The sequence below is a fragment of the Larus michahellis genome, chromosome 10 (genome assembly GCF_964199755.1).
Source record: "Larus michahellis chromosome 10, bLarMic1.1, whole genome shotgun sequence".
Lineage (NCBI taxonomy): Eukaryota > Metazoa > Chordata > Aves > Charadriiformes > Laridae > Larus > Larus michahellis.
This window is the reverse complement of record NC_133905.1, coordinates 10,826,286-10,850,594: the sequence shown is the minus strand read 5'-3', so window position 1 is coordinate 10,850,594 and position 24,309 is coordinate 10,826,286. Positions and strand designations below refer to the sequence as shown.

At 42.3% G+C, this 24,309-nt stretch overlaps 1 protein-coding gene across 3 annotated transcripts in view; it reads right to left on the bottom strand.

Annotated features, from left to right (window-relative positions):
* MITF (melanocyte inducing transcription factor) overlaps positions 1-24,309 on the bottom strand; it is a 107,852-nt gene that overhangs the window by 45,723 nt on the left and 37,820 nt on the right. For all 3 annotated transcript variants that reach the window (XM_074602252.1, XM_074602250.1, XM_074602251.1), the window contains exon 2: positions 1,209-1,455. In XM_074602252.1, coding sequence (XP_074458353.1) covers positions 1,209-1,455 — 247 coding nt within the window. The remainder of the gene's footprint in view (positions 1-1,208; positions 1,456-24,309) is intronic.

Below are 24,309 nucleotides of genomic sequence, written 5' to 3'. Positions count from 1 at the left end.
GTCAATTTCGGATTCCTTATTATATGCACATATGCTTAAAGTATATCATATTTAACTTTTAATAGAAAAAAAAATAAATATATAGAATTCAGTATTCAACTGTTGTCTTTTTGCTCCTAGATCGTAGGCCACACTTGAGTACGACTCTGCTGTCCCAATTAAGCATTAGTTCTGGCACTGTCAACGCTATCCCACAATGCAGATTCAATACATAAAAGCCCCCCACATTTCCTCCGCACACCCGTCACACACACTGCCTCAAAATCCTGAGCCTGCAAGTCTATTTTAAAACTAAATCTTTGAATACGTATCCTTGATATATAACAGCGATGAGCAAGCTACAAGCGTTCTGTAACTCAAATTAACTTATCTGGTAAGAATACGTGTCCCAGCTGAGGCGGTTACTAAACGTAAGACCGTAATAAAAATATTTAGCAATACTGCAGAGCAAATAGATAACTCTTCAAAACTAATGAAAATCTTATTTTCATGAAATATGCCAACAAACTTCTCCAGAACATTTTGCAGTCTTTTACTCACACATTTCACATCGCTTTACTCTACTTGGGACTTACTCAGTGCATGAAGTTATCTCTTTCCTTATAACTGTTCACATTTTTCCTCCAAGTAATTAGCAAGCTACATCCCCTTTGACAGAGGGATACTAACAAGCTCCTACGGTTTCCAGTAGGACAAGGAATCCAAAGCTGCTAATAGCAAACAAGTCATTTAAGCAAAAAAGGATTATGGAGACTCATTGCAAGAGGCTGGAAACTCACCCGTATTTCAAATTAAGACTTTGTGAGGAGCTCTTTTGTAATGAGTTTTGACTCCATTTTACAAAAATATTTCATTTTCTTTTAAAAACGAAAATATTGATTTGAATATATATTAGAATTCCTTCTTTTTGAAAACAACGAAGTACTAGAAAGACGGAGAAGCATTTTCCAAAGGGAAAATGACGGAAACATTCGTTTTGTAACAAAACCTCAAAGTTTAAAGAGAACAAAAGTCACACAAACTTTCTTTAAAAAAGGTTTTCCATTCTTTGCTACCAGGACACCAAAATAAGCTGCAAATCAAGCCAGAGCACAGCTTCTTTGTGAAATTTAATTGCTGAAAATCCCTATAACCCCATTCGTATTCAATAAGGTAAGTTTAGATGAGCGAGAGCTCCTCAGCAGAAAGGCAGAGAGAGACGGGCGTACCTTGAGGACCTCCATGGGTACCTGGGTGGCAGGGGGCAGGCTGGTGGGGACGCTGACGTTGATGGCAGGTGTCTGGCTGACAGGTACTCGCTGCTGCATGAACTGGGCTGCTTGCTGCTTCTGCTGCTGCTCCCGACGCTCCTGCTCCTGCATCTGCTCACGCATGAGCTGCTGGCGTAGCAGGATTCGTGAGGTCATGCTGGAGGAGCTTAAGGGAGGCTTGGAAGCGCCAGGATGCTCGGAATTGCTGTGGGAAGACCAGAGAGAGACAGCTCAGCTTCCAGAAGCGGGATGGCAGCTCCAGCGGTCGGAGCTTGTGGAATTACACCGGAACGTGGGGCAGGATGGATGAGGATACGCTGCACCACGCGAGGGGGAATTTGGAGCCGACCTACTTCAGGTACTTAACAGCCACATTAGGCTGCCTTAACTTGACTGCCGCCAACCATTTCCAAACGCCAATATCCAGCTGTAAAAACCTATTTGCCATTCCAATTTTTACCGCAATCATCCACAAGAAAAACAAATGCTTTTATAGATGCAGCAGGTACTCATATGCCTTTTTTAAAAAAAGTAACAAAGGGCTGTATCAAGTCTAATGATAAGTATAGACAGTACTCCAGGTCTAATGATCTACCTCAAAAATAAACAAAAGTAAATCTACCTATCCCGTGAAAGCATAACATAACAAAGTTCAGTTATTTGCTGCAAAATACTACCTTGGGGTTGGATTTGATGGTGTCAACACTCTTCATAGCTAGAAACCAGACTCCCCTCCCCAAAAAGACCCCAACTCCCACTTTAGGCCCACCAGCATCTTCCGAGAGCAGCGAGACACAAGATCAGGCAGAATAAACAACAATAATGGCTTTATTTCAGCCACACTTTGTAAAGCGTGTCAGGCTGGCCTGAGCCAGCACCCCGCACTGCTTCACCACCAAAGAGCTATTTCTAAGCCCTTGGCCAGCAGAGCTTCCTACCAGACAGCACAGGACAAACCACGGGACTTTGCCATGGAATGCAGGGACACCTTCTGAAGCAACCCATCGTTTTGCTAGCCCTCAGAAGTAAAATCCATTTATAAGACATTTCAGTAGCACAAGGCAGAACAGTTAGGGTATATAAGTACCTTCAAGGGAAGGATGTTGGAAGTGGCTAAGAATACAGGAGTCCATGTAAGCAAGGGCTACAGTGCGCATAATTCAGGATATTTAGTTTGTGATTCTGACTGCTGCAGCTAATTGCTGTCAGCCCATGGAAGGAAAGGGCTGTTAGTCTATAGTGATGCAGGGCCATGCTTGTGGAAGCCAGCAGTAACCCCTCCTGCTCCAGGAGGAGACTGAAAAGCCCACCTCTGGCTCCAGTGCTACTTTCAGGATGCGGATGGGACAAAGGAGTGCAGGAGCCAGCATCTCTTCCAGGTCTCCCCTGGAGGCTGCGGGCACCGAGAGCTTCTTGTGCTTGGGACACTGCGCTGCTGGAAGTTTTCCAGCTTTGTTTAGGACCGATGTTGAAAACAGTTCAGAGTAGAAACGAAGAGGGAAAACCCACACTTACTCCCCCAAGAGATCAAACTCTGCTCTTCCAGAGACACATTTTGGGGGCAGGGAGGGAGGCAGGGAGGGAGGGGACCATCTTGCTATTTAAGACCTGTCAGGTTGAAGCATTCACAGAGACACTGATCCTTTTGATAAAACAAGAGAAAACCTTTGTGGTGAAACTAATGCAGCTGTGGAATAATCGCACTAATTAGCTGCTCAAGACAAGTCATTGACTGTGATACTTGTAAAAAACACCACCCTTTCAATTAAGGGCGAAGCATTCTCACATCTAAACCCAGCCGCCTGCTTCCTGGCTGCCCATCTGAACCGCTTGCACATTTCCAAACTGAGGAGATGCTTTATTTCCGTCACCAGGACGGTTATAGATCAGCGGTCTCCCAATTTGTTTTGATCAAACACTGCTACCAGGGAAAAAAAAAAAATAAAAAGTGTTTGCACATGCACCCCCAATATATGTCTATTTATGAATTATATACATGTATTACTGAAGTGATAATATTTTCTTCCTGCCCATCAAAAATATTGCGCGCCCTAGAGACTGCTGTAATAGATGAGCAAAAAAAGGCACTCAAATGCTGCTTTTAAGGAAGGATTCATTCTTCTCATTTGTTAAAAAGCTTATTTTGTATCCCATAAACAGGAATCTCATTTGCATGCTATTGGCATTTTTTAATAGATACCTAATGCTGCAAAATTGGTAACCCAGCAGTTGCTCACACCTTTCATTTTGAACTGTTTCTCCATTTCCCAGAGCCAAGTGTGCTGAAAACCGTCTCAGAAACACCTTCCTCTACACTAAAATTGTGGGGATTACAAGGGGAAGGAAGGTGAAATTATTTCCACAGCATTTCAAACAGCCCCTGCCAAGAACATCATCTCAGTCACGCAATTTCTGTACCTGCTCACACCTACAACTCAACAACTGTCCTTACGGCCTCCTGCAGACGAATCAGGGGTCTACTGCTGATAGAAAATTCTCAACAGAAGCTTCAAATATTGTGTCCTTTTAAAGAAATAATAATCCCAGAAAATGCTGTTCTGACAAATTCTTCCCCAAAGGGCAGAGACTCTTCCAGTTTTATTTCTTTTGTAATTCTTCTCAATATTATAGTTATTCACTGGAAGAAAATAGCTTAGATGTAATTAAGGAGGTACTCCAAGGTTGGGCAATGTACTTTTTAACGAAGCATTAAAGAAGAGCAGACCCAGCAAGGGGAAGAAGAGTCTGATCTTATTCACATCCAGAACACCAGATTTTGGTGGCCAGATGATGGGAAAGAAAAAGCTTAAGAGGAGTTCACTGAATGTCTCGTTCATTCTGATTTCAAAGGAGAAGCGGGAAACCAGGACAGCTGCAACAGAGCCATGGGCTCAGCAGACACATCACTCTCATAATTCTCTTTTTTGGGCACGTTATGGTATTATGCAGCACAGAGACGCACAAGCCCTGAACGCAGGCAGCGCTGGCAGCAATGTGCTGCCAGACCGCAGCTACTGCTCTCAACGCATCTGAGTTCAAATAATGCTTTTATCTGGCATAAAAGCTGCTGCCCAACATCTGCTTGCCTGACCAGATGCTCCTGTCACAAGCCAGGTGAAGGAAACTGGGCAAACAGAAGACAGCTCCTGCCATGCAAGATCTGTTATTTATTCCCCCAGGGGCTGTAAAGCTCCTCCCGTGGGCAGGGTGGTCTCACCACACCACCACTCCGTCCACTCGCAGCACTCAAACGTGGAAAACTCTTTGAAACTTTGGTATCTCAGCCTCTAAGCTTGTCCCATGCCCAACATGGACCATCTTCCCGCCCAGCTTCCCCTTCCCCACCTCATCTGCTCCTCTTCTCAACCGCAGGACACTCCGCGCAAAGCTCCAAGATGGAATGGAAGATGGTTTGGGTTTCATCACCACGTACCCTCCGGAGAGCAAACTTTGTCAGAAATTCAGTTTTCCAATCAAAAAGCAATTAAAAACTTGTTATGTCAAAGGCTTCATCAAGAGAGTTTTGAAAATTTGTATTTTTAAAGTTTCTTGACCTTTACGTGCTGCTGCACAAGCAGACCTTCTCCCATGACTGAGCACGGTGCCATGTACCACGGTACAATCCAGTACCCCGACACGCGGATTCAAAGCTCTCATACGTGAACTGATTCACCCCCGGATTACGTAGAGTTGGTAACAGAGCCCACACATACAACTGATACATGATGTGATTTAGATACTTCCTGCAAACACAGTTTATGGATACCATTTGATTGCAATAAATGAAACCGACTCATCCTTTTAATTGACATATGATTAAACTGGTTATCCATTAGCAGTCTAATAAGCATAGTGTAATACAGACTGAGAGTTATTAGTTATGAGCGCCATGTGCCAATCCAATTAATCATGAAGTGACAACATTTTATTAAATAAGTTTAAATTATATATCCTTTGCATAGATGGCTGGGAAATGTTACTTACTGCATACATAAGTTATAATGCAGATAGCTGTTGCATAATAAAAAGCAACTGATCAGATTAAAACCAAGTTTAATTTTGCTGCCCTCAACTGAAGAGATTACAGAGACCAGACCTGGTAGAGCCTCATCTACCTTCCCAGATGTGTACTGATTATCTTATCTCTGTCTCCTTGGGCAAAAAGACAAACTTGTCTTTTGTTGGTTCGTTTTGTTTTCAGATTCTTATAATTTGATCAAACAAATTCTCTGGTTCCCATGCATTACTTACCTGAGTTGTCTGGTTTACAAACATTATTTTGTATTCTTCTCTGGAGATACTGAACTGGAAAAAATTATTTAACCCAGTTTTGCTTTTTAACTACTGATTGAGAACGTTATTTGTTTTTTTTTAAAGAAAAAATAAAAGCCACCAATATAAAGCTTCTTAGACAAATTATAATAATTTAAGACACAAAGCAACTCCTCAAGCCCAAAGCTTCCTCAGAGATGAACAAGAATTGGATAAAATGCATTAAAAAAAAAAAAAAAAAGAAGAAAAAGAGGTTTCAACACCACTTGCTCTGCAGGATTGACTGCCCTGCTATACGCAGAAAAATGGCACACAAGGGAGGCTGTCGCTCTCCTGCGTTCATGCCAACTGTTTGTTAATAGGTTAGTCCACAGAGAAATCAGCCAAGAAAAGCAGATTTAGCACCTCAAGAAATCCACTGAGCTGCACCAGTTCTCGGAGGTCAGAGGTAAGAAATAGCACGGGATTTAAATGCTTGTGTTTCATGTTTTACCCTTATCCCATTCATAATTATTTATAGAGAAAAGAAAGCATCCACATTAAGTATCTGACATTAGCATAAAACTATCTTGATCTTTAAAGCAAGCAGATGAGGGGTTGCCAATGTTACAGCTCAAATACTTGGCTTCACCTCCAGAAGACACTATCAGAAGAGACCACAGCTCCCCTTCCAACACCCCTCCTTCTTCAGTGACCTCTGGAGTTTCCTCAAAACTAAGTTTATTTGTCCAGATCCTGTTCTCAGCCTCTCTACCAGGCAGTAAAACCTCAATAAACTTTTTGTTGCCAGTATTCTATATGTGGCAGAAACACCACTTCTAGCAGTATCTAACCTGCCAGCCAGCATCACTCTTTGCCACAGAGGGATGACAGAAAAGGGAAGGATACAAAAAGAACAAAGATAAATGCAAGAGGGAGACAGATTACCCCCCAAAAAACCCCCAAACTCCAAAACAAAAACCACAAACAACAAACAAGCCCGCTATACAAACTCTTCTCCCCTATCTTCAGCTAAAGCAAAGGATTCTAAATACAAGAAAACTACTAAGGCATTTTCCCTAGAGCACTTTGTACTTCATTCCTAAAATTTAATAATTGATTGTGGGTTACAGCGATGCTCCGCTCACCACGCCAACTGGCTGGTGCTACTTAAAGTATCAATGTTAAAAAAACCAAACCAACAGTTGGCGCCTTCCTATGTCCTTTCTTGCCAAGGACAGAGCAATTACATAAACGGTGTGGAGACTTTATCAGCCTTTATAATAAAGCAACGACTGTGTTTCAGGCCTCTGTATGAAAGAAGGTTTCCGCATTTGAAGGTTATGCGTTTAAAGAGCCACACTGGCTGCTGTTGCATCTGCTCCATCATCAAGGTTAACATTTTTCTCTCCCTCCAGTGCCTTCTTATCCCCACCAGAACCTGCTCAGAGCTGCTCTCCTGCAGCAGCACTGCTTACCCTACATCATGGGCTGCACCTGTAGTACAACTTGCAGCCCAACAGGCGTCCATCCATCCATCCACCCACTTGAGCACATGGAGTGCACCTGGTTGGCAGGAGAAAGGAAGAAAAAAAAAAAAAAAACCAAACCCTCACACATCCACCATGCAGATCTCCTACCCAGGAGCTAAGGGTTTAATTACAAATCAAATTAATTCAGTGGATACACTTGTCTTTAAAGAAAAAAAAAAAAAAGCCAAAACCCACCACCAAAAACCAACCACACAAAACACTTCCTTTAATCCTTAGCTAAGAATTTTTTTAATTAGCTGTACACCATTTAGTAGTTTTCCATTTTTCTTCCTGTCTTTTAAACACACCTTCACAAGCTGCTGAACATAATGCTTTCTGAACTTAATGAAAACCTCTCTCATGACCCAGGAGCACTGAGTAAATAATTATTAAGCTTTGGAGGTGGCTCTTGCATGAGTGTTGACTTAATAAAACGCCGTAAGTTGATCTGCTTGAATGCCCATTTACTTGGGGACACAGCTTGCAGTATAGCTTGGAAAGCTTGATCACCACCAGATTAAGGAACAAGGTAAAACTAAATAGGTTCAATCTAGAAGCTGCAAAGGTCGCATTTTACAATCCTTTACTACCATTCCCGTTAGAGGTAGACGAATAATTGCAAACCTAGGATACCCTCAAAGACCTCTATATAATAATCACCATAACATACCAAGTCTTTTTATAACTAAACTGAACCTCTGTTAGCCCAAATGTGTGTTTGCCGTGAAGTTGCAGAAGGAGATACATATATATATGTATATATATCTATAATTTTCTTTAAACGTGGAGTATTTTGTAAGCCTTCCCCTCATGAAAGTCACCATCGTTATCTCAGCCGGTCAGTCACACCTGCCGTGGCTCTGCACAAGATAGCTCCCAAGCACAGTATTTTTAGCTCCCAGAACACAACCTCCATCCCAACAAATCAATCACACAACCTGCTCACGGTGCCGTCGCTCCCGGAAAGCGCCACTTACAGACAGAAGCTGTCAAAGGGGCAGGGCATGAACATCTGAACTTTAACAGCTTCCATCTTCCCCCCCCCCTTCATGTCCAAGGGCTTTTGCTGAGAACCCTCAGGTGAAAGTCAAGCGGCGTCCTGGCTGGCCCTGTCTCTAGGGGTGGCTCCAGATAAGGACCTGGCAACTCCAATCCCCATGGAGCAGAAACACAGGCAGGTGCCTGGTGCCTGCCAGCACTGCAGACCTGTGCAATCCAGCACCTACCGAGGAGGAGAAGAGAAGAGGGGGTTGAAACAGCCATGCACAAGGTCTTCAGAGATCACGAAAGTACTCCGGAACAGCCCAGAAGTTCAGACCCAGCATCTCACTACATCTTGCCTCACCTGCATGAGGGTATTGCACAAACTCCTGATGGAGACAGCCCGGAGCAAGGCACGGATCTGCAGCAAGCACGGACAAATGCTCGGCACTACAGTGGGGCTGAGCGTGATCCTCAGACCCGTCCCCTGGATGAACAACCCGCTGCAGGTCTGGAGAAACGGAAAACGCGGGTTGGCATTGAGAGCACTTCTCCCATTCATTAATTAGGAGAGGTGTGATCAGACCATTAATGCCATCAGACAAGCAGATAAGGGCTGCCTGTAACAGCACAGCTATCTCATGATTTTTATCACCAAAAAGACGAAGGGGAAGGGTGGGTGCAAGACGAGTTTGTTTTCTGGGACATAACTCCTTCATATTCAAGGTTCACTTCGGTGAACTGGAGGTTCATCTCACAAGAGCACTCGGTGTGACGGCATACACACCCTTTCCCTGTTTTCACTTCTGCTCAAACAGGCTGAATCCTGAATCCCTCAAGCAGAAGAGGAGCAGGCAGGTGAAGACAACTACACACACAAATACCCCAAGCTCCCAAAAACGTTCCATGAAGGGTTAAAAGAATTTAAAACATAGCGGGCTGTGTTACTCAATATTGGTTTGGTGCTCCTCCTCAAACTTTCAAAGCCATTACAAACTTAGAGAAGCCATTACAAAAAAGTAAAGAAAAAGAGAGGTATGAGGTAGATTTGTCTTTCACTGGAAAGCCTGACCTTGTCAAAGGCTTTTTGAACCATTTTTCAGACACCACATCTATGGGTACTTCCCTCTCTAAAGGGCTCTACGCACATTTGCAAAACAAAAAGCCAGATAGCTAAAACAACCAAGAGGAGATAAAAGAAAAAGCGAGGAGATAACACTCCACTAACAAACTCTGTAGTGCTTGATTTTGTAATATAGAATTTACCTTCTTTTATCTGGGTAAATAGAGAAGATAACACTGTCGCCAGAGAGGGAAGATGACGTATGATCACCGCACTTTTTTATACTTTGCAACCATGTAGTGCTCAGATCTGACTCCACATCACCTTTCCACCATATCTTGGTTTAGAAATTATCTATTGCTTACACGGTGGGATAGCAAGTTTATTCCCAGAGGCAGCCCTGCAGAATACAAGACTCAACCATATTGCGTTCACAGCTTGTCATCGTCATTCGCATGCTCAGAGTCCCTCCCAGCCAAAAAGCCATCATGCTCCTTGAGGCTTACAGTGACCCAGCAATTCCCAGCCTAAACTGTTCCGCTCATCCGAGTTTTCTGCTTACTGACTCCATGGTTACAGCGCTATTCAATGCCTTCCAAAGACAAGGAGGCAGCTCGAAGCTTCATCTTGCGCGGATGACATCCTCGCTCTGGTATGCTGAGCAAACAGGATATTAAGGAGCAAGAGGGAAAGTGTTTATGGAAGATTTGCTTTAAATGATTAAGAACCCCAAACAGTCATACTGAAAACCACAACGTGAATTTAGCGCTCGGTATGTGACAGGTCGGTGTTATCAGCGTATAGGACTGGCTGATTACAGTGAATATTACGTGCACGGGAACAGCCGACCCCCTAGGGCATTACTGCAATAACTCTAACATTAAAATCACCTTGGACAGATACTATGCGAACTCGCCCTTCAATCTTTAGCCATAGCACTAGCTGTTCGCTACAGGACCCGAGCAGATCAGGGGGTGTCTTCAGCAACTTTTCTTTCTAGCAAAGCAACTCTCCAGACTGCAGAAACCAATTCCTCAGCATCCACACGTATTAAACAAACTTCAATTTTAGAGTACTTAAGCATTGCCCATAGTTCTTCTACATTTTTGGCTATTTGTGGAAGAGTTATTGGGGCAAAGAAGATTGACTTACTGTGCAGGCTGAATGACTTAGGGGGAAAAAAAAGCCTTTTCAGCAACAAGTTACTTTACCATCCATTTGGATATTTACACTGCAACTGTGATTTGCAATTGCAGGACAGACGTACCAGTCTTGCTGCCTTAGGTATTCACAGCACAGACAGGGAGGTGGGATAAGCTCCAGCTGTCCACGTAAGAAAGCATTACTGATGTTTACAAACTTGGTAATTGAGGCCAAGCAAAACGACTGTCGCTCACCAGAGGAATTGCCCAACTGCAAACAACCATAGAAGATATGACCTTCAGTTCCCTTGCTTAAACCATTCAATGTGACTGACACCATTCCTGACATGGGGCAATATCAAACCAAGGCTCCTGGAGAAAGCAAACCCCAGCAGTTCATCAGGTAGCACTGCTAAGCTACCCGGGATCCAGCAGCATCCTCAGTACAGCCACATCCAGCAATAAGGTCCATCTGTCTCTAAGTACCTATCCCAAATCCCAACCACTCCCAGTTTGGGGATTTCCCAAGATGGATACGGTTTCTGTGTGCTTCCAACCTTCAGGGGTAGGCTGTGGGTCATGTCAGAACACCCCAGGGACTGCTCTGCAGCTGCACAGGATGGCTGTGGTAGGTCAGTGCAAGTGTTGATTAGAGGACCTCTTCACCTGCCATCCAACAGCTCTAAATTCCATTTTAAGTTCATGACACTGTATGAATGGCAGTCTTTCACAGAAATATGCAGTATTGATTTAAAGGCTGAAGTACTGAGGAACTGGCATCTCCAGGGATTGTTCTGCCAATTCCCTCTCCACCCCCGTAAAAAAAATTCTGCACCTTGTTTCTAGGCAGAAACTGTTCATTAACACCAGAAAGAGGGAAAGAGGAAAATAATTACTTAAATTTGGGATCACATGTAAATAAAAGAAACACCAAATCAAAAAACATGATACAGAATGAAGTCTCATTCAAAATAAAAACGTGCAAGCAACATTTTTACTTCCTGATTTCACAAAGTGTCAAAATATATACAAAAAGATCCTCCTTAATCTATTCATAAGTCTTTTCTTAACACCTCAAATACAGCCCTGCCAATACACAGCCTTAATTTCATTTTGCCATCACCCTTTTGTTCTCCATCTTTCTTATGTTGCATCTAAAAAGCATAAGCTCTTCTCAAAGAGGAGACATCAGGAAAAATCCTCAGAAATAACTTTATGCAACCAAATAAGGTTGCATAAGGAAGAGAAGGTTCCCAGGAGACATTATAGCAGCCTTCCAGTACCTAAAGGGGGCTACAGGAAAGATGGGGGGAACTCTTTATCAGGGAGTGTAGCGATAGGACGAGGGGTAACGGTTTCCAACTGAAAGATTTAGATTAGATATCAGGAAGAAATTTTTCACTCTGAGGGTGGTGAGCCCTGGCCCAGGTTGCCCAGAGGAAGCTGTGGCTGCCCCATCCCTGGAGGGATTCAAGGCCAGGTTGGACGGGGCTTGGAGCAACCTGGTCTGGTGGGAGGTGTCCCTGCCCAGGGCAGCAGGGTAGGGACTAGGTGATCTTTAAGGTCCCTTCTAACCTAAACCATTCAGTTTTAATGACAACGGAGACATGCTGTCCATGTAACCTGCTGGACGAATACCACTTCTCACTTTTCAAAATACATTACAGCTATTGGTTTATTTTTGAAAAAAAAAAAAAAAAGTGGCCAACTGAGAACTGTTTACAAGCTCTTTTGTTAGACTCTCTTAATCTCTTCTGCACTGCCAGAAGCATAGCACTTGAATGGCTATTTCTGTTCAAAGCTATATTTGTTGTGAACTACTGCAAACTCCTGAATCATGTAAACAGAAGCAAGAGCCAAAAAAGTGTTTCACTGGGCTTGAAGTTCACATCTGCCTTAGTTACTAGGACAAAAAAAAAAAAAAAAATAAAGGCAGGCACTTAGTTTATAACCAATAAATCCTGCAAAGACTACAGTTAATCATGAATTCTCGCAACAGGGTTTTGTTTAATCTGGTTTATTTAGCATTTGTGACCTTGGCAAAGTACCTGCGGGAGCACCCACCAATACTGTGGGGCAGCAATTCACACCTTTTGTTATTTTAGGCTCCAGCAGATGACTATACAGCACTACATTACTCAACCAGGTTTATAATCTTGCAGCAGTCACCTGGAAATGATGTGCAGTCCCAGACGTGCTGGAGCCCAGCAGCCAACAGTATTGCTGTCCCTAAAAAACCACATTATAATGGCTCTCAGCCTGGGCTTAGTAGCAGCTGCACGTTTCTGCAAAACAAATGCTTGGCAAACATATTGCTGGGAGCAAAATGACCCTCCCGTTTCTTTAGTTTTTTGGTTGAGAAAGGTCAGCACTAGAAACAATCCCCTCACCGCAACCAACCACTTTGGATGCAAACTCACCTTCTATTCCTCCTGATCCTCCTCCAGCAGGAAGAATCCCCAATATTCCCAACACACTGGAAACCATGAAAAGCCCCAAAACAACAACAAAAACCCATGCAGGTGCTTGATCCCAAATTCCCACAGATTTCAAAGAGCTGCTGTTGCAGGCAGGGACAACTTCTGCCAAGTGGTCTTTGGCACTGGACTACAGAAGAAGTACTACAGGTACAAGGACAAGCAGTATATTTTTGGACAAGAATGGGACATCATAGGTGGATTAAGGAAAAAAAAGTTTCCTTCATTATCCATGGAAAAAAAATCTGGATTAAATCCTAGTAGCTTGTTTTTGCCATAGAACCATTTGCTGAATTCAGAAATTTAGTAGCTGCCTAATATTGAGTTGCCAATATACATCTAATACACTGAAAATATTTTTCCCATACTTTTACAGACGCTGCTGCAAAGCCACATTCAGGAACTGCAATTGGTTTTCTAAGTGTTCAGGGAAAAAAAAAATAGAAAAAGCAATATCTTTTTTTTTTATCAACCTCCAGAACAAGCAAGAGGATTTGTTATTCTTGATTTATTTTTAAAAGCAGATAATAAAATGCCTTGTCCAATTATACTTGCATTATCTAACACTTACTGTAGTTTAAGATTGTACACATCAGCCCAGAAGGGTCAAAAGATATTTTACCTTGAAAGTGTTAACCTTATATATTGTTATACTTCTCTGACTCTTCCCTTCACAGAGCTATAACCTGACTATACAATTCCTAATCTTAACAGAAGGATATATATTTGGTTTTGTCTAGAATTGACATTACAGACTACTTAAAACTGTATTAAAGCCGGTATTAACCTCTACATGTGCCAGGGTACAGAAAATGAGCATCAGCTGTCAGAATGCCAAAGTTATTCAATTAACACTTGCACAAGATTTGCAATCCTACTCACAAGTTATGAAAAAAAAAAAAAAAGAAAAAAAAACAACCACCACTAAAAACCACCACAAGCCCCATGCCTGGACTAGGCAAAGCCATCTACTGTAGGATTGCTTATTTTGCTAGCTCCCAGACATCTCCCTTTCTTTACACACTAGATGGAGCTTTGTCCCCTGGTTCCCCAGCCTGCTGGCTGGCACTCCACAGAGTTAGGGATAAAACGGGTGAAGAGGCAAAGGGTGAACCGCCAACCTCCCACCAGACAAACAGAGCGCGCACAACGGCGTCAGGAACAGCAGGAGAGTGACCCAGCATCTGGGCTCTCACCGTGCCCTCCCCGGTCCTGCCCTCCTCCCGCCCCCATTAATCTCTCCTTCAAGCACTGTTTTGTCATTTACAAAGAATCAAAGATGTCAACAACTCCAAATCCCAAACATGCTACAACTTCTACCAGCCTCTGCTATGGCAAAAGAGGCACTGTCTCAAGTTCCCACCACATTAAAATTACATTGCTATTTCTCCCCCTATAAAGGGACAGCATTTAAGCTTATTAGCAGATTACATACCTAAACTGCTCACTGGCTTTTCTGTACCCCTCTTTATATTCCGATATATATTTTCTTGTACCCCTCTTTATATCCCCACGTATTTTCAATCTTCTATCTCCTCTCTAGTAACCTGAAACATCTATACCTAATGCCTCTGCTAAGGCTCCAGACTTGGATCCATTGACACTTCTGGGAAACAACTCATTGATTAGAGCAAAATTCCCCTTTACTTGTGTCTGCTGGATTCGGTCTATATTGTTTCAGAACATAGCTCAGGAGAAAACCAGCTCATCCTTCTGGTAAGCTGCCACAAGTCCATTAGGATCTCTCAAAGCACAACAGGATATGGTCCGTCATCGGTATTTCTATGATGAATTTAAACTCCATGGGACAGAGGAGAGCCCAGGGGAATGAGTCACTCCTAATGGCACAAGTGTCCAGCATTGCAACCCAAGCATAAAAAGTAGCAGCCTCAGGCTCTATCAGACAAGGTAACACCAGAGAGGATGGAGAAGCACCAGTGTCCATAGTCCAAGACATCTGTTTAAGACCTTGCAGGCAAAGGGTCCTGCCTGGGCCCCTCTGCTGAAGAACAAGGAGCTGAGATTGAAGTGACAAAAGAAAGAAGAACCCACTTTTTAGTGGGAAGCTAAAGAAAAGTTTGGCATTTTAATTTCACAAAATGGAGGTTGACAGGGATGAGTGTTGCTGTCTATAAATACAGCAGAGAAACAAACACCCAGGAGAGAACAACCCTGGCATTTCACCAAGTGATATGAACCAGCTACGAACAAGATTAAACTGGTACCAGCAGTCTCATTCTGAGAAGTCCAGTCCTGAAACCAATTCCAACTGGAGGACTGGCAAAGGAACAACTTGCTTCTTTTCAGATAAAGAACTTGTTGCCTAATCAAAGTAGGTCACTGTGGAACGAAGCAGCGAATTACAGGCCACAGAAGATGCCCTCCAGCCAAAAGCTCCAACAGGACAGATGCAGGACAAAGCAAGCTCTTTGGCAGAGCATATATACCTGAAGTAGTGCTGGAATATAGTAATGCACACAACTGGAGCTGTTGCCTTCACATATGAATCCTTCTAGAAGGCACCATGCTAGCTTGAACAGACTTCTCAGCAGGTCCCACCAAAACGAAGATGCTCTTCTAGATCTACCAGCCTATCCAGACCCTAACGAAACATTCCTCATCATCTGGCACACTGGGAAACATTCCTCATCTGGCACACTGGGTTGGCTAGAAAGCAAGTGTCAGCAGTCACCATGCTGCAATTTCTTGGAAGTCCTCTCTTCCCCCTCGCCCCCACCTTCAAGGACACTTTTGCCCGTATCCTCTCCCACGTTAGCCCAGCTGAGTGAGCCAGAGTTCAGAAGTGTTGAACTGAAGCAGTAAATAAGACCTCAAAAATGTGGCCCCTCCTTTCTAACTAATTTAGAAATAACTGGAGTGCCTATGTCACCACTTTGCAAGTAAGTGACTACAGTTTAGCTGACTCCACCTTTTGTGTCTGGCTGCTACACTATTCCCCAGATTTCTGCAATGAACCAAGCAGAGACCAGGGGGGTCCAGTGCTTCCTTAATTTGGGACAGCCACATGTTGAAATGGAGTAAGTCAATGGGTAAAACTAATTTCAGGTACTACCATTAGGAAAAGGTCTGAGAATAGGCTCCAAATAAAGATCATTTTTGAAATGCAAGGAGCTCCTCCAAGTCAATATTTCTTAAATAGGCAAAAACTCCCATCAAGCGGTACAAATAACTGACATAATAGTGCAAAAAGCAAGCTAGAGATAGAAAACTGTGGGAGCAGGTGATGAAAAGGAGAAGCTGTTACTTGTTCACATCGGAACAATCACCCTTGGTTCCTATTTTCTTTCTGTTGACCACACCACATTATTCAGTTTAACTGGCCCACAGAGTCAGCATCAAGAAGTTTTGCCGAAATCAAATATTGTTCAAGTAGGTCACCAGTTTTGAGTAAAAATATTCGCTTGTTTATTCAGTCACAGAACAAAATAAAAATAGGAAAATAAATAAAAGATACATCAGTAGATGTATACTTTCTTGTCCTAGGCAGCCTCCCCTGGTTTCCAGCCTGGAGGTACCCTCTAGCAGTCCAGACTGGTCAGTCAATTTAAGTATTATTTCAGGTCAAGATGTTTATAACACGCATATAACTTACAGCAGACTTTGACAGAGGAAGAAAACTCACATTCCCTTCCAGGGAGTTTGCTTTGCAAGGAGAACAAAGCCAATTTACCTTCAAGAGTCTTAACATCACACCTCCATTTGCCCACCACTTTCTGCCATCCTGAAAAGCTGGAGCTCTCATGTTTTAACCTACCAGGCTACATAGGCTAATCTAATCTGTAGAAGCTCACCTGCCCTTCCTCTCCTGATTGACAACCGACAACCCGAAGATTAGGGGTTCACCTCAACAACAACATAAATCCAAGAAATACCTACTACAAAAAGAGGAAACTTGAAGTAGATAGAAGGCACGCAGAGAATCAGTCCAGAGCAGGTTTAAGAGGGACACCTTTCAAAGACAAAGACAGCAGCTGAAGGGTCCAACAGCCACACATCACCTAACAAAGATGCCATCACCCATAAGGACTGCAAGGATTTTGAGCAGAGCCCCTTAGGGGACTTAACTTGGGGATGCACCGCCTTTACTAGGCAGGACTTGAAACCACATCTCTAAATCCCAGTATCATCCATCCTCTGCAGCCAACAGTCATGTGTCTTTCATCATCCTACCTGGCATTGACAAGCAACACAAGACATAACTGAAGGTGAACCTGACAGGCTCTTGCAACACCTATTCCCAAGTTTAGCAGAGAACTCTTTCAGCTGTTACATCAAACCCCTGGCATCCCATTACTGTTCAACGTCCTGGACTCGCCATCCAAAATTTCCACTGAAGTTCAAAAGTGGAGCAGAATGAAAACACCTTCACTAGCCACGTTATTCCCAGCCTGGGAACAAAGAACTTCAGCCTCCGGTGCTCTTTTAATACAGTCTAATTTATTATGAAAAAAAAGTAATAATTAAGAAGTACACAAAACCAAAGTATGCAACCTGAAAAACACCCTCCTGTCTGGCAGAGCAAGTGCTTTCTAAAGACACTTACATTAGTTCATGCTGCTAGAATTGTTGTTTTAGAAAATAACTGGGAGAAAGCTGAGACCATCTACAAAATACACAGCAGTGTTAAGGTGAAAACGCTCCATTGAAAAAAAAACATAAAGCAGATCAAATGCATTAGATAATATGTTCTACTGATTAAGTCCATATACAAAGTTGTTTGAAACTGAAGTCTTTAATATTTGAAAGCTTATGTATTAGTTTTTAACAATCAAACAAGTGTTTAGTACTACTAAAAAGCCAGCACATTAAATCTTTCCAGACTGGGTTTCAAAAATTCCCCTGAAACAAGAGCAAAAAAGCCCTAAGCAGAAAAAAAAAAAAAAATTCACAACCCATCCCACCACACACCTCCGCAGAACCAGCACCAGGTAAGTTGAGAATTGCCAAGTCAGCTAGAATAATGCCATTCCCAGGCCAAAGGGGTTTGGTTTTTAAACAGGTCCAAGACCTTGGTAGTGTAGTAGCCTGGAATAGGACTGGAAATGAAAGCACCAGCGAGTGCCAGCAAGGGAGGCACTCAAGACTCTGATATCAACAGTTTTACAAGCAATAAAACAGCCTTACAGTTATTACTTCAGGTAAGTTGTATCCTTCCATATTAAAGGAAAACCTTGATATACTGCCATAAAAAAAGTGCAATAAAAGGCTACTGAGGTTCCAGCGAATGCAGAAGATTGCAGTTTGAGAGGGTGAAAAGCCCTCTCCATGCCCACGTGCAAGTAACGGACTGAAGCTGCTAGAAATGGTCTGATTCACCTCTAGGAGAGGACCATGGTACTTCCAACACAGTCTAAGGAAAATAAGTTGAGAGTAGCCTCCTCAAAACAAAACTAAGCCACGAAAATCCCCAAACCACTCACTAAACCATGGCAACTCCTCATGTATTACTGTAAGGATTACATATTATTACAGGAATAACTCATGGCTAACACCCATTTTCCAACATCACACTCCTGTGCTGATACTCTGCATAGGAACAAAAAGGTGCACCCCCCAATCTTGCTTCCCTGCCAGAGGTACACAGACACCACGCTCCAGAAAACCTAAAGTCAATTTTGTCAGAAATTGGCCAGCATGTTCTACATTTATCTGCAGCAGCTTAAAACCCCAGTTTCTAACTAATACATTGTTTAGCACTGCATTATTCCACAGTGGCACCATTTTATCAACTATCCATGTACCACCCTCCAAGAAGCAATATCCAGGAGTTTTTCTGTAACAGTGTTTTCCATTATAACCAGAGCAGCAAAAGAAAAATTGATATTGGCAGAGAAGTGCTAAAATCATCTATAGCAAAGTCCATCTTCATAATTTTTCATTTGAGATTAAATGCAATGAAACTCTTTGGAACTAATAAGTCAAATAAGAAAATGCAAGATGGGACCCACCGTGCATGCATTTTTGTATTGGTTAACTGTTCACGTGCATAAAAATTTAAACAGCGAACTTCAAGCCAGAATGGTTAAATCACATACTTCCCTCATTTCAATTAAAAGGTGCATGTAACTATTTCCAATGAGTTTGGGAACCTACAGATGCATGGGAAGAAGACAAGGAAATTAAAAAAAAAAAAAACAAACCAAAAAAACACAACACACAAAAAACCCCCAACAACAAAAAACGAAACTACCTACAGAAAATAGATTTAAACCTGCATTTCTGCATAGCAATGAAACAACATGCTGCTTGGAAACATCCTTCCACTCCTATTTAACATAATGGTGGTATGAATTGCTGCCAAAGTAAACTTCAAAAATTTGTTTGCCATGGAGGAAACCCAAGCAAACTGAAGTTTTATGCACAGAATCCCTTTTCAAGAGTGCGAAGGTTTCTTTGTTCCCGTTAGCACCAGGTCATTTCAAACTTTTATGTCTACATATTTTATTGTGCTTGCAAAACCTTTGTTAAAAAGAAAAAAGAAAACTGGAAGATTAAAAATTAAAAAACTTCACTCCTGAAAATAAAAAAGCCCTGCTAAATGCCCCGTGTAACTATATCACCAAGTGCAACATTTTTCCTATTCTATCAGTCTACTCCCAAAAGCTTGGCATCTGAAAGCAAAATATTATTTCATGTAGCGAAGAGAGAAGATATGTTTTTTGAAAAAATGTTTGTACAGAATCCAGGAAAAATACGTATTTACAATTTTAATAAAAGTAAAATACAAATTACTCTTAAATGGCAGTTTCTGACCATTAACAACCGTAAATACAGATAAGACCTTTTATTCAACTATCATGCTAAACTTCAAGGTTCTGTAAGCAGCCCGATAAAGCAGCCCAATTATTCCTCCCTTGCTTATCTGTTATCTAAAAACCACAGACAATATCATTTCAGACACCAGAAAAATACTTGGAACTTTCTACACTGTGGCTTCAGCCACCCCAACAGATCTCTGTACAAACATGAGTTTTCCTTCTCCATCCTTGCTTTCCATTTAGGTCTTCCATGGTTTTAAGTCCATATCTTCAGCATACAGATGCCTAAGCAAACAGCAATTTCTGAAAGTTACTTCAGAAAGTTTAACATTACTTATTCAAGATATTTCTCGTGGTATTTGTCCTAGGAGCCTTAGGATTTAAACTCAAATTGCAAGGTCAGACTCCTAACTGCAGCAGGATTGGGGAGAAAAAGAGGCTGATTTTAATGAGATTATTAGACAGCAAACTTTCACTAAGCATTTAATTACAACACTAAATTCACGCATACATTCATGCAGCACATTTTAACCAGGTTTAGCTAGGACATGGTCCCAAACCCAAGGAAATCAATAGAAGTATTTCATTCTTCCTTCCCATGGACTAACTAACACCCTTTTGATGCAGCCGGCATTTGACTACAGCATTTTCAGGTGAAAACTTGCCTGCCCTTACTGCCTATTTGAGGAAACTGCACCAAAATGGCAATGGCACAGTAGCGTCGACCCCATAGCATCAGTTCTGCAGCCCACAGCATTTGCAACGGAGCGAACCACGGACCAGCTAGCTGAACATTAAAGCACATACAAAGGTCTTGTGCATGCCTGTTAGGCTGTTTTGTAGAAGGAAAAAGAAAGGAGCAAAGAAATATTTACCACCTTGTGTGAGTTTGGGGGTTTTTTTTGTTGTTGTTGTTGTTAAGGCTGATAATTTCTTAATTTTATTGCTATCTGGGCCAGGAGTGGAGTGGGCAGAAAAAAATTTAAATAAATCCTACAACACTGTTTGTTCTCCAACTCCTGTGAGCCAGCTGAGGAGCAGACATGCAAACGCAACCCCAGGCCGGCACCGGACGTGACAATTGCTCTGTACAACCCTGCTGCAGCAGAGAGAAGAAAAAGGACCGAGAACTTACCCAGGGGATTCATTCTTTCTCGTTTCAATCCAGCAAAGCAAGAACTCACCGGGAACCGTGCTCCTAATGGCCACAAAACCAAGACTAGACAGAAAGGACTTAGTAAGCACCGGCTTCCAGAAACTGCACTTCCAGTCCTACCATCCACCTCCTAACCCCGCTGCTGCATTTGTGGCTGCCTTTGTTAGAATACTTCTGCAAATGAAAACAGATGAGTAACTATTGCTGCTTTAGCAAACTCCCAAGCCCGTGGTCACTAATAATAGCTTTGTTCCTTTTATTACTAAACAAAACCAAAAAAAAAAGTTTAAATGCTTGTATAAAATGCACATTGCTGAATGTTTTCTTTCATTGATCCAGTGCCGTTTCCCATATGAGCTTAGGCCCAGGTCCCTCAAACAATTTATGTGGATCAACACGACGCGGAACAACCTCAGGCTTGTTGAAGGGGCGTCCCTCACAAAAAAAATTTAAAAATAATCAGGTTTTGTGCTCCTTCACTTGAGCTATTAAGAGCTATTAAAAAAATCTGAGCAGGGATATTCCCACTTTTTTGCACAAACTTGAACCCAAATGCAGATCTGAGCTCTCTGGTATGCGACATCCTGGAGCTTATGAATTCAGAAAGGCAAAGGTGCTTTGGCAGGCTGAGCTCCCGGCTCACCGCCAGCTCCCGCTCCACTCCGGGAACCACGGGAGGGAAAGGGCGGTGTGCGGGAAGAGAAAGGGGAGAAGGGCAACACAAGGAAGAAAATGGAGAGGGTATGAAGCCATTGCTGTGAAATGACTTTAGGGAATGATGATGAGAAAGCCTTCCCCTGCACAAACCCCAAACTGGTTCACTACTGGTAAGAAGAAAAAAAAAAAAAAAAAAGAAAAAAAAGAAAAGAAAAGCCACCACAAAAAAAAGTTTTGTTAAAAAATTCTGATTTTTCTCCCTAGAATCAAATCAATTACAGCAACTCCTAAAAGCAATGGAAATAACTGGCTTGAAAATCACTCCTTATCAGAAAGTCTGCCATGCTTCTACCTGAGGGAGCCTCACACTGCACACCCCCTTGGGACGGGGTCTGCCACAGCCTCCCCTTCTTCCCCAGGGCCGGGCTCTCAGCTGCTCTGCTCTGGCACGCAGGTTTTCACCCTGACCGTGGGTTCAACCATAGCACCGCCAAGCCCAGGGCCTCCGTTAGCATGCACAATGTCCCTGGGAAATGGCTCAGAGCAGCTGGGCTTTGGCCGCCCATGCTGGAAGGCAAGTAGACATCAAGAAAAAAAAAAAAAAAGATATTGAATATTTAAAAGTTAGGCCACAGCGTTTTCATATTGTTAACATCCTTAAGCTTCCAGTGCTTTTTAATTTATTAATTTCTATTATTGGGTTGACGTTGCTGAATAATCCCTAGCACCGCATGGCAAGTGTTGTTTTTTTAACAGGATGTAACCAAGCCAGAAGCAGCGCAAGCATCCTCTTGTTCTTGTGTGAGCCCTTTTTTTTTTTCTAGTTTATTTGAACAATGGCACCATGAAACAGCTTACAATAATGACTGTTACAAAATAGGAAGCTGAATTATTAGGCAAGCTTCGCCTGCGTAACTCAATCAGCCCAGGGAGGATATGACAGGCACAATGAAGACAAAGGACTGGACTCAGTGACCCCAGGCATCTCTTTCAGGACTCGGTTTCTGCAACTGAGTTATTTAAGAGTTGAAGTTTGCTTTTGCTCATTTATCAGATGCACCATTCCTGTAACTGCGGCAGCAAAGCACAGGCACTTCGCAAGAAAGCGGATCACCAAGCGAGCTCACAGAAAGCAAATACTTTGGAGAGACTGTGATGAGAACTTTACCTGAAAATAAGTTTCAAAATGGAAAACCAAAATTTAGTATTTAATCTTTTTAGCATACAAGAGGCACACACAGTGGGACAGGTAAATAGTAACTTAAGCAAATAGCCAAGCCCAGCTCTTGCAAACCAACAAAAGAAAAAGCAACCCTGTTAAAAGTGGCCTTTAAGTAGCACCAACATTATTTTAGTTGCAAGATTCAAAGGCACAGAATATCTACAAAGAGCATCACCGGGACCTGCTCCGGGGTGATACACTTCGGACCAGATGATCAGTAACAGAAGGCTGACACCCGCCATCCTGACATTACAATAACCCTACTGAAACTATGAAAATCAGGATTAAGTGCTCATCCGAGCAATACTTCTGTAGATAACTGCAACACAAGTGACTGAGCAACAGCAATACAGGAACCTGTAAGTGAATCATTAACGAGCAATGATTTCTCCATTACTCACCATAGATATAGAGTTACTGCGGCCAAGATTTGTTTCTAAAAAAAGGGAACAGCCAACAACATGAGCACTAACACATTCATCAAAGCTCAACACAACGTAGGAAGGAAAGAGGAAGGCACGGCTATCGGTCAGTCTCTGTCCAAAAGAGCGGTTCATCGAGGAAGGCTCCATGGAGCAGAGCAGCATCGCACACCATCTCCTTCCACTGGGGTCCTGTTCAGGGGCTCAGGTCAACTGGTTATTGCTTTTGTATTACACCAAGAAATTATTAACTCAATTCTACAAAAGCCATGCATCTTAGCGATACAGATCAATAGCCAACAACCTAAATGTCCACAGTTTGACCTCTAGGCAAGGGTTTCCATACCTCTTTACCCACATTCTACAGTAAATACTCCCAATACATTTTCTCCAAGCATTTACAGTCTATGCTACTGAAAATAAGCAACAGGAGAACCGAGCTGACATTCTCAGCCAATCTTTAGGCAAGATTAGCAGGCAATTAAAGCTGTTGTATGAGGAATTTTAAGTGCTCTACGACTTCATGCCAAACAAGAGCTAGTCAAGCACTGGAATTTATTTTTTACAATTCTGTTCTATGCAGAAACAGAAGAGAAATTTAAAGAGAAGATTTCTGAAGCAAGGATTCAACCAAGTACCAAAACATCTATTATAGCTTAAATACTAATATATGCTGAAAGAAATTCTGCATGCAAAAAGGACATGCAAAGCATTCTGATTGCTTCCTACCAAAGATGTCAAAGTCAATGTATTCTTAACAAAACATTTCAATTTCAACTGACCGGGTGGGTGGGGGTGGGTGGTTATCATTTTTTGTTGTTTTGTTGGCTAAACTTAATTAACAATTATGTTAATTGCACCCCAGCCAGTTCGGGTGCAGCACAGCCAGGGAACACTTTTGAAGCCCACTTTTGAGAACCAAATCTCAGCCCCAGAAGCAAATGACTTCTTTGCCACCAATTGCCTACAACCAGATCCACCAGGACAGGTAGCAGAGAACATAGATCTTGTCCCAAGAGTTGATCATTTAGTTCCAGCTACACCTCTTCATTAAGCTGCCACAAAAACTAGAGAGAACAACAGAGAAAGCCATGCATTTCACGGGGAGGCCGAGTTACAAGAAGAGAAGTTTGTTTTTGAAACAAGGAAATAAAGTAGATTTTGTAAACTGTCAGCCACAGCAACAATTGCACAGCCTGCATGGGTTTGATAATATGGGTTGAAATTAATTATTTTCATAAACACACCGACTGGAGCAGAAAAAAAACCCATCACAATAAACAAAGCGAGTAAAAGAAGTTAAATAAGGCAACTGAAGCCTGAGCTACAGTTTCAGACTGATCTGCTCTTCATATAAACAACGCTCTAGTTGGAGAT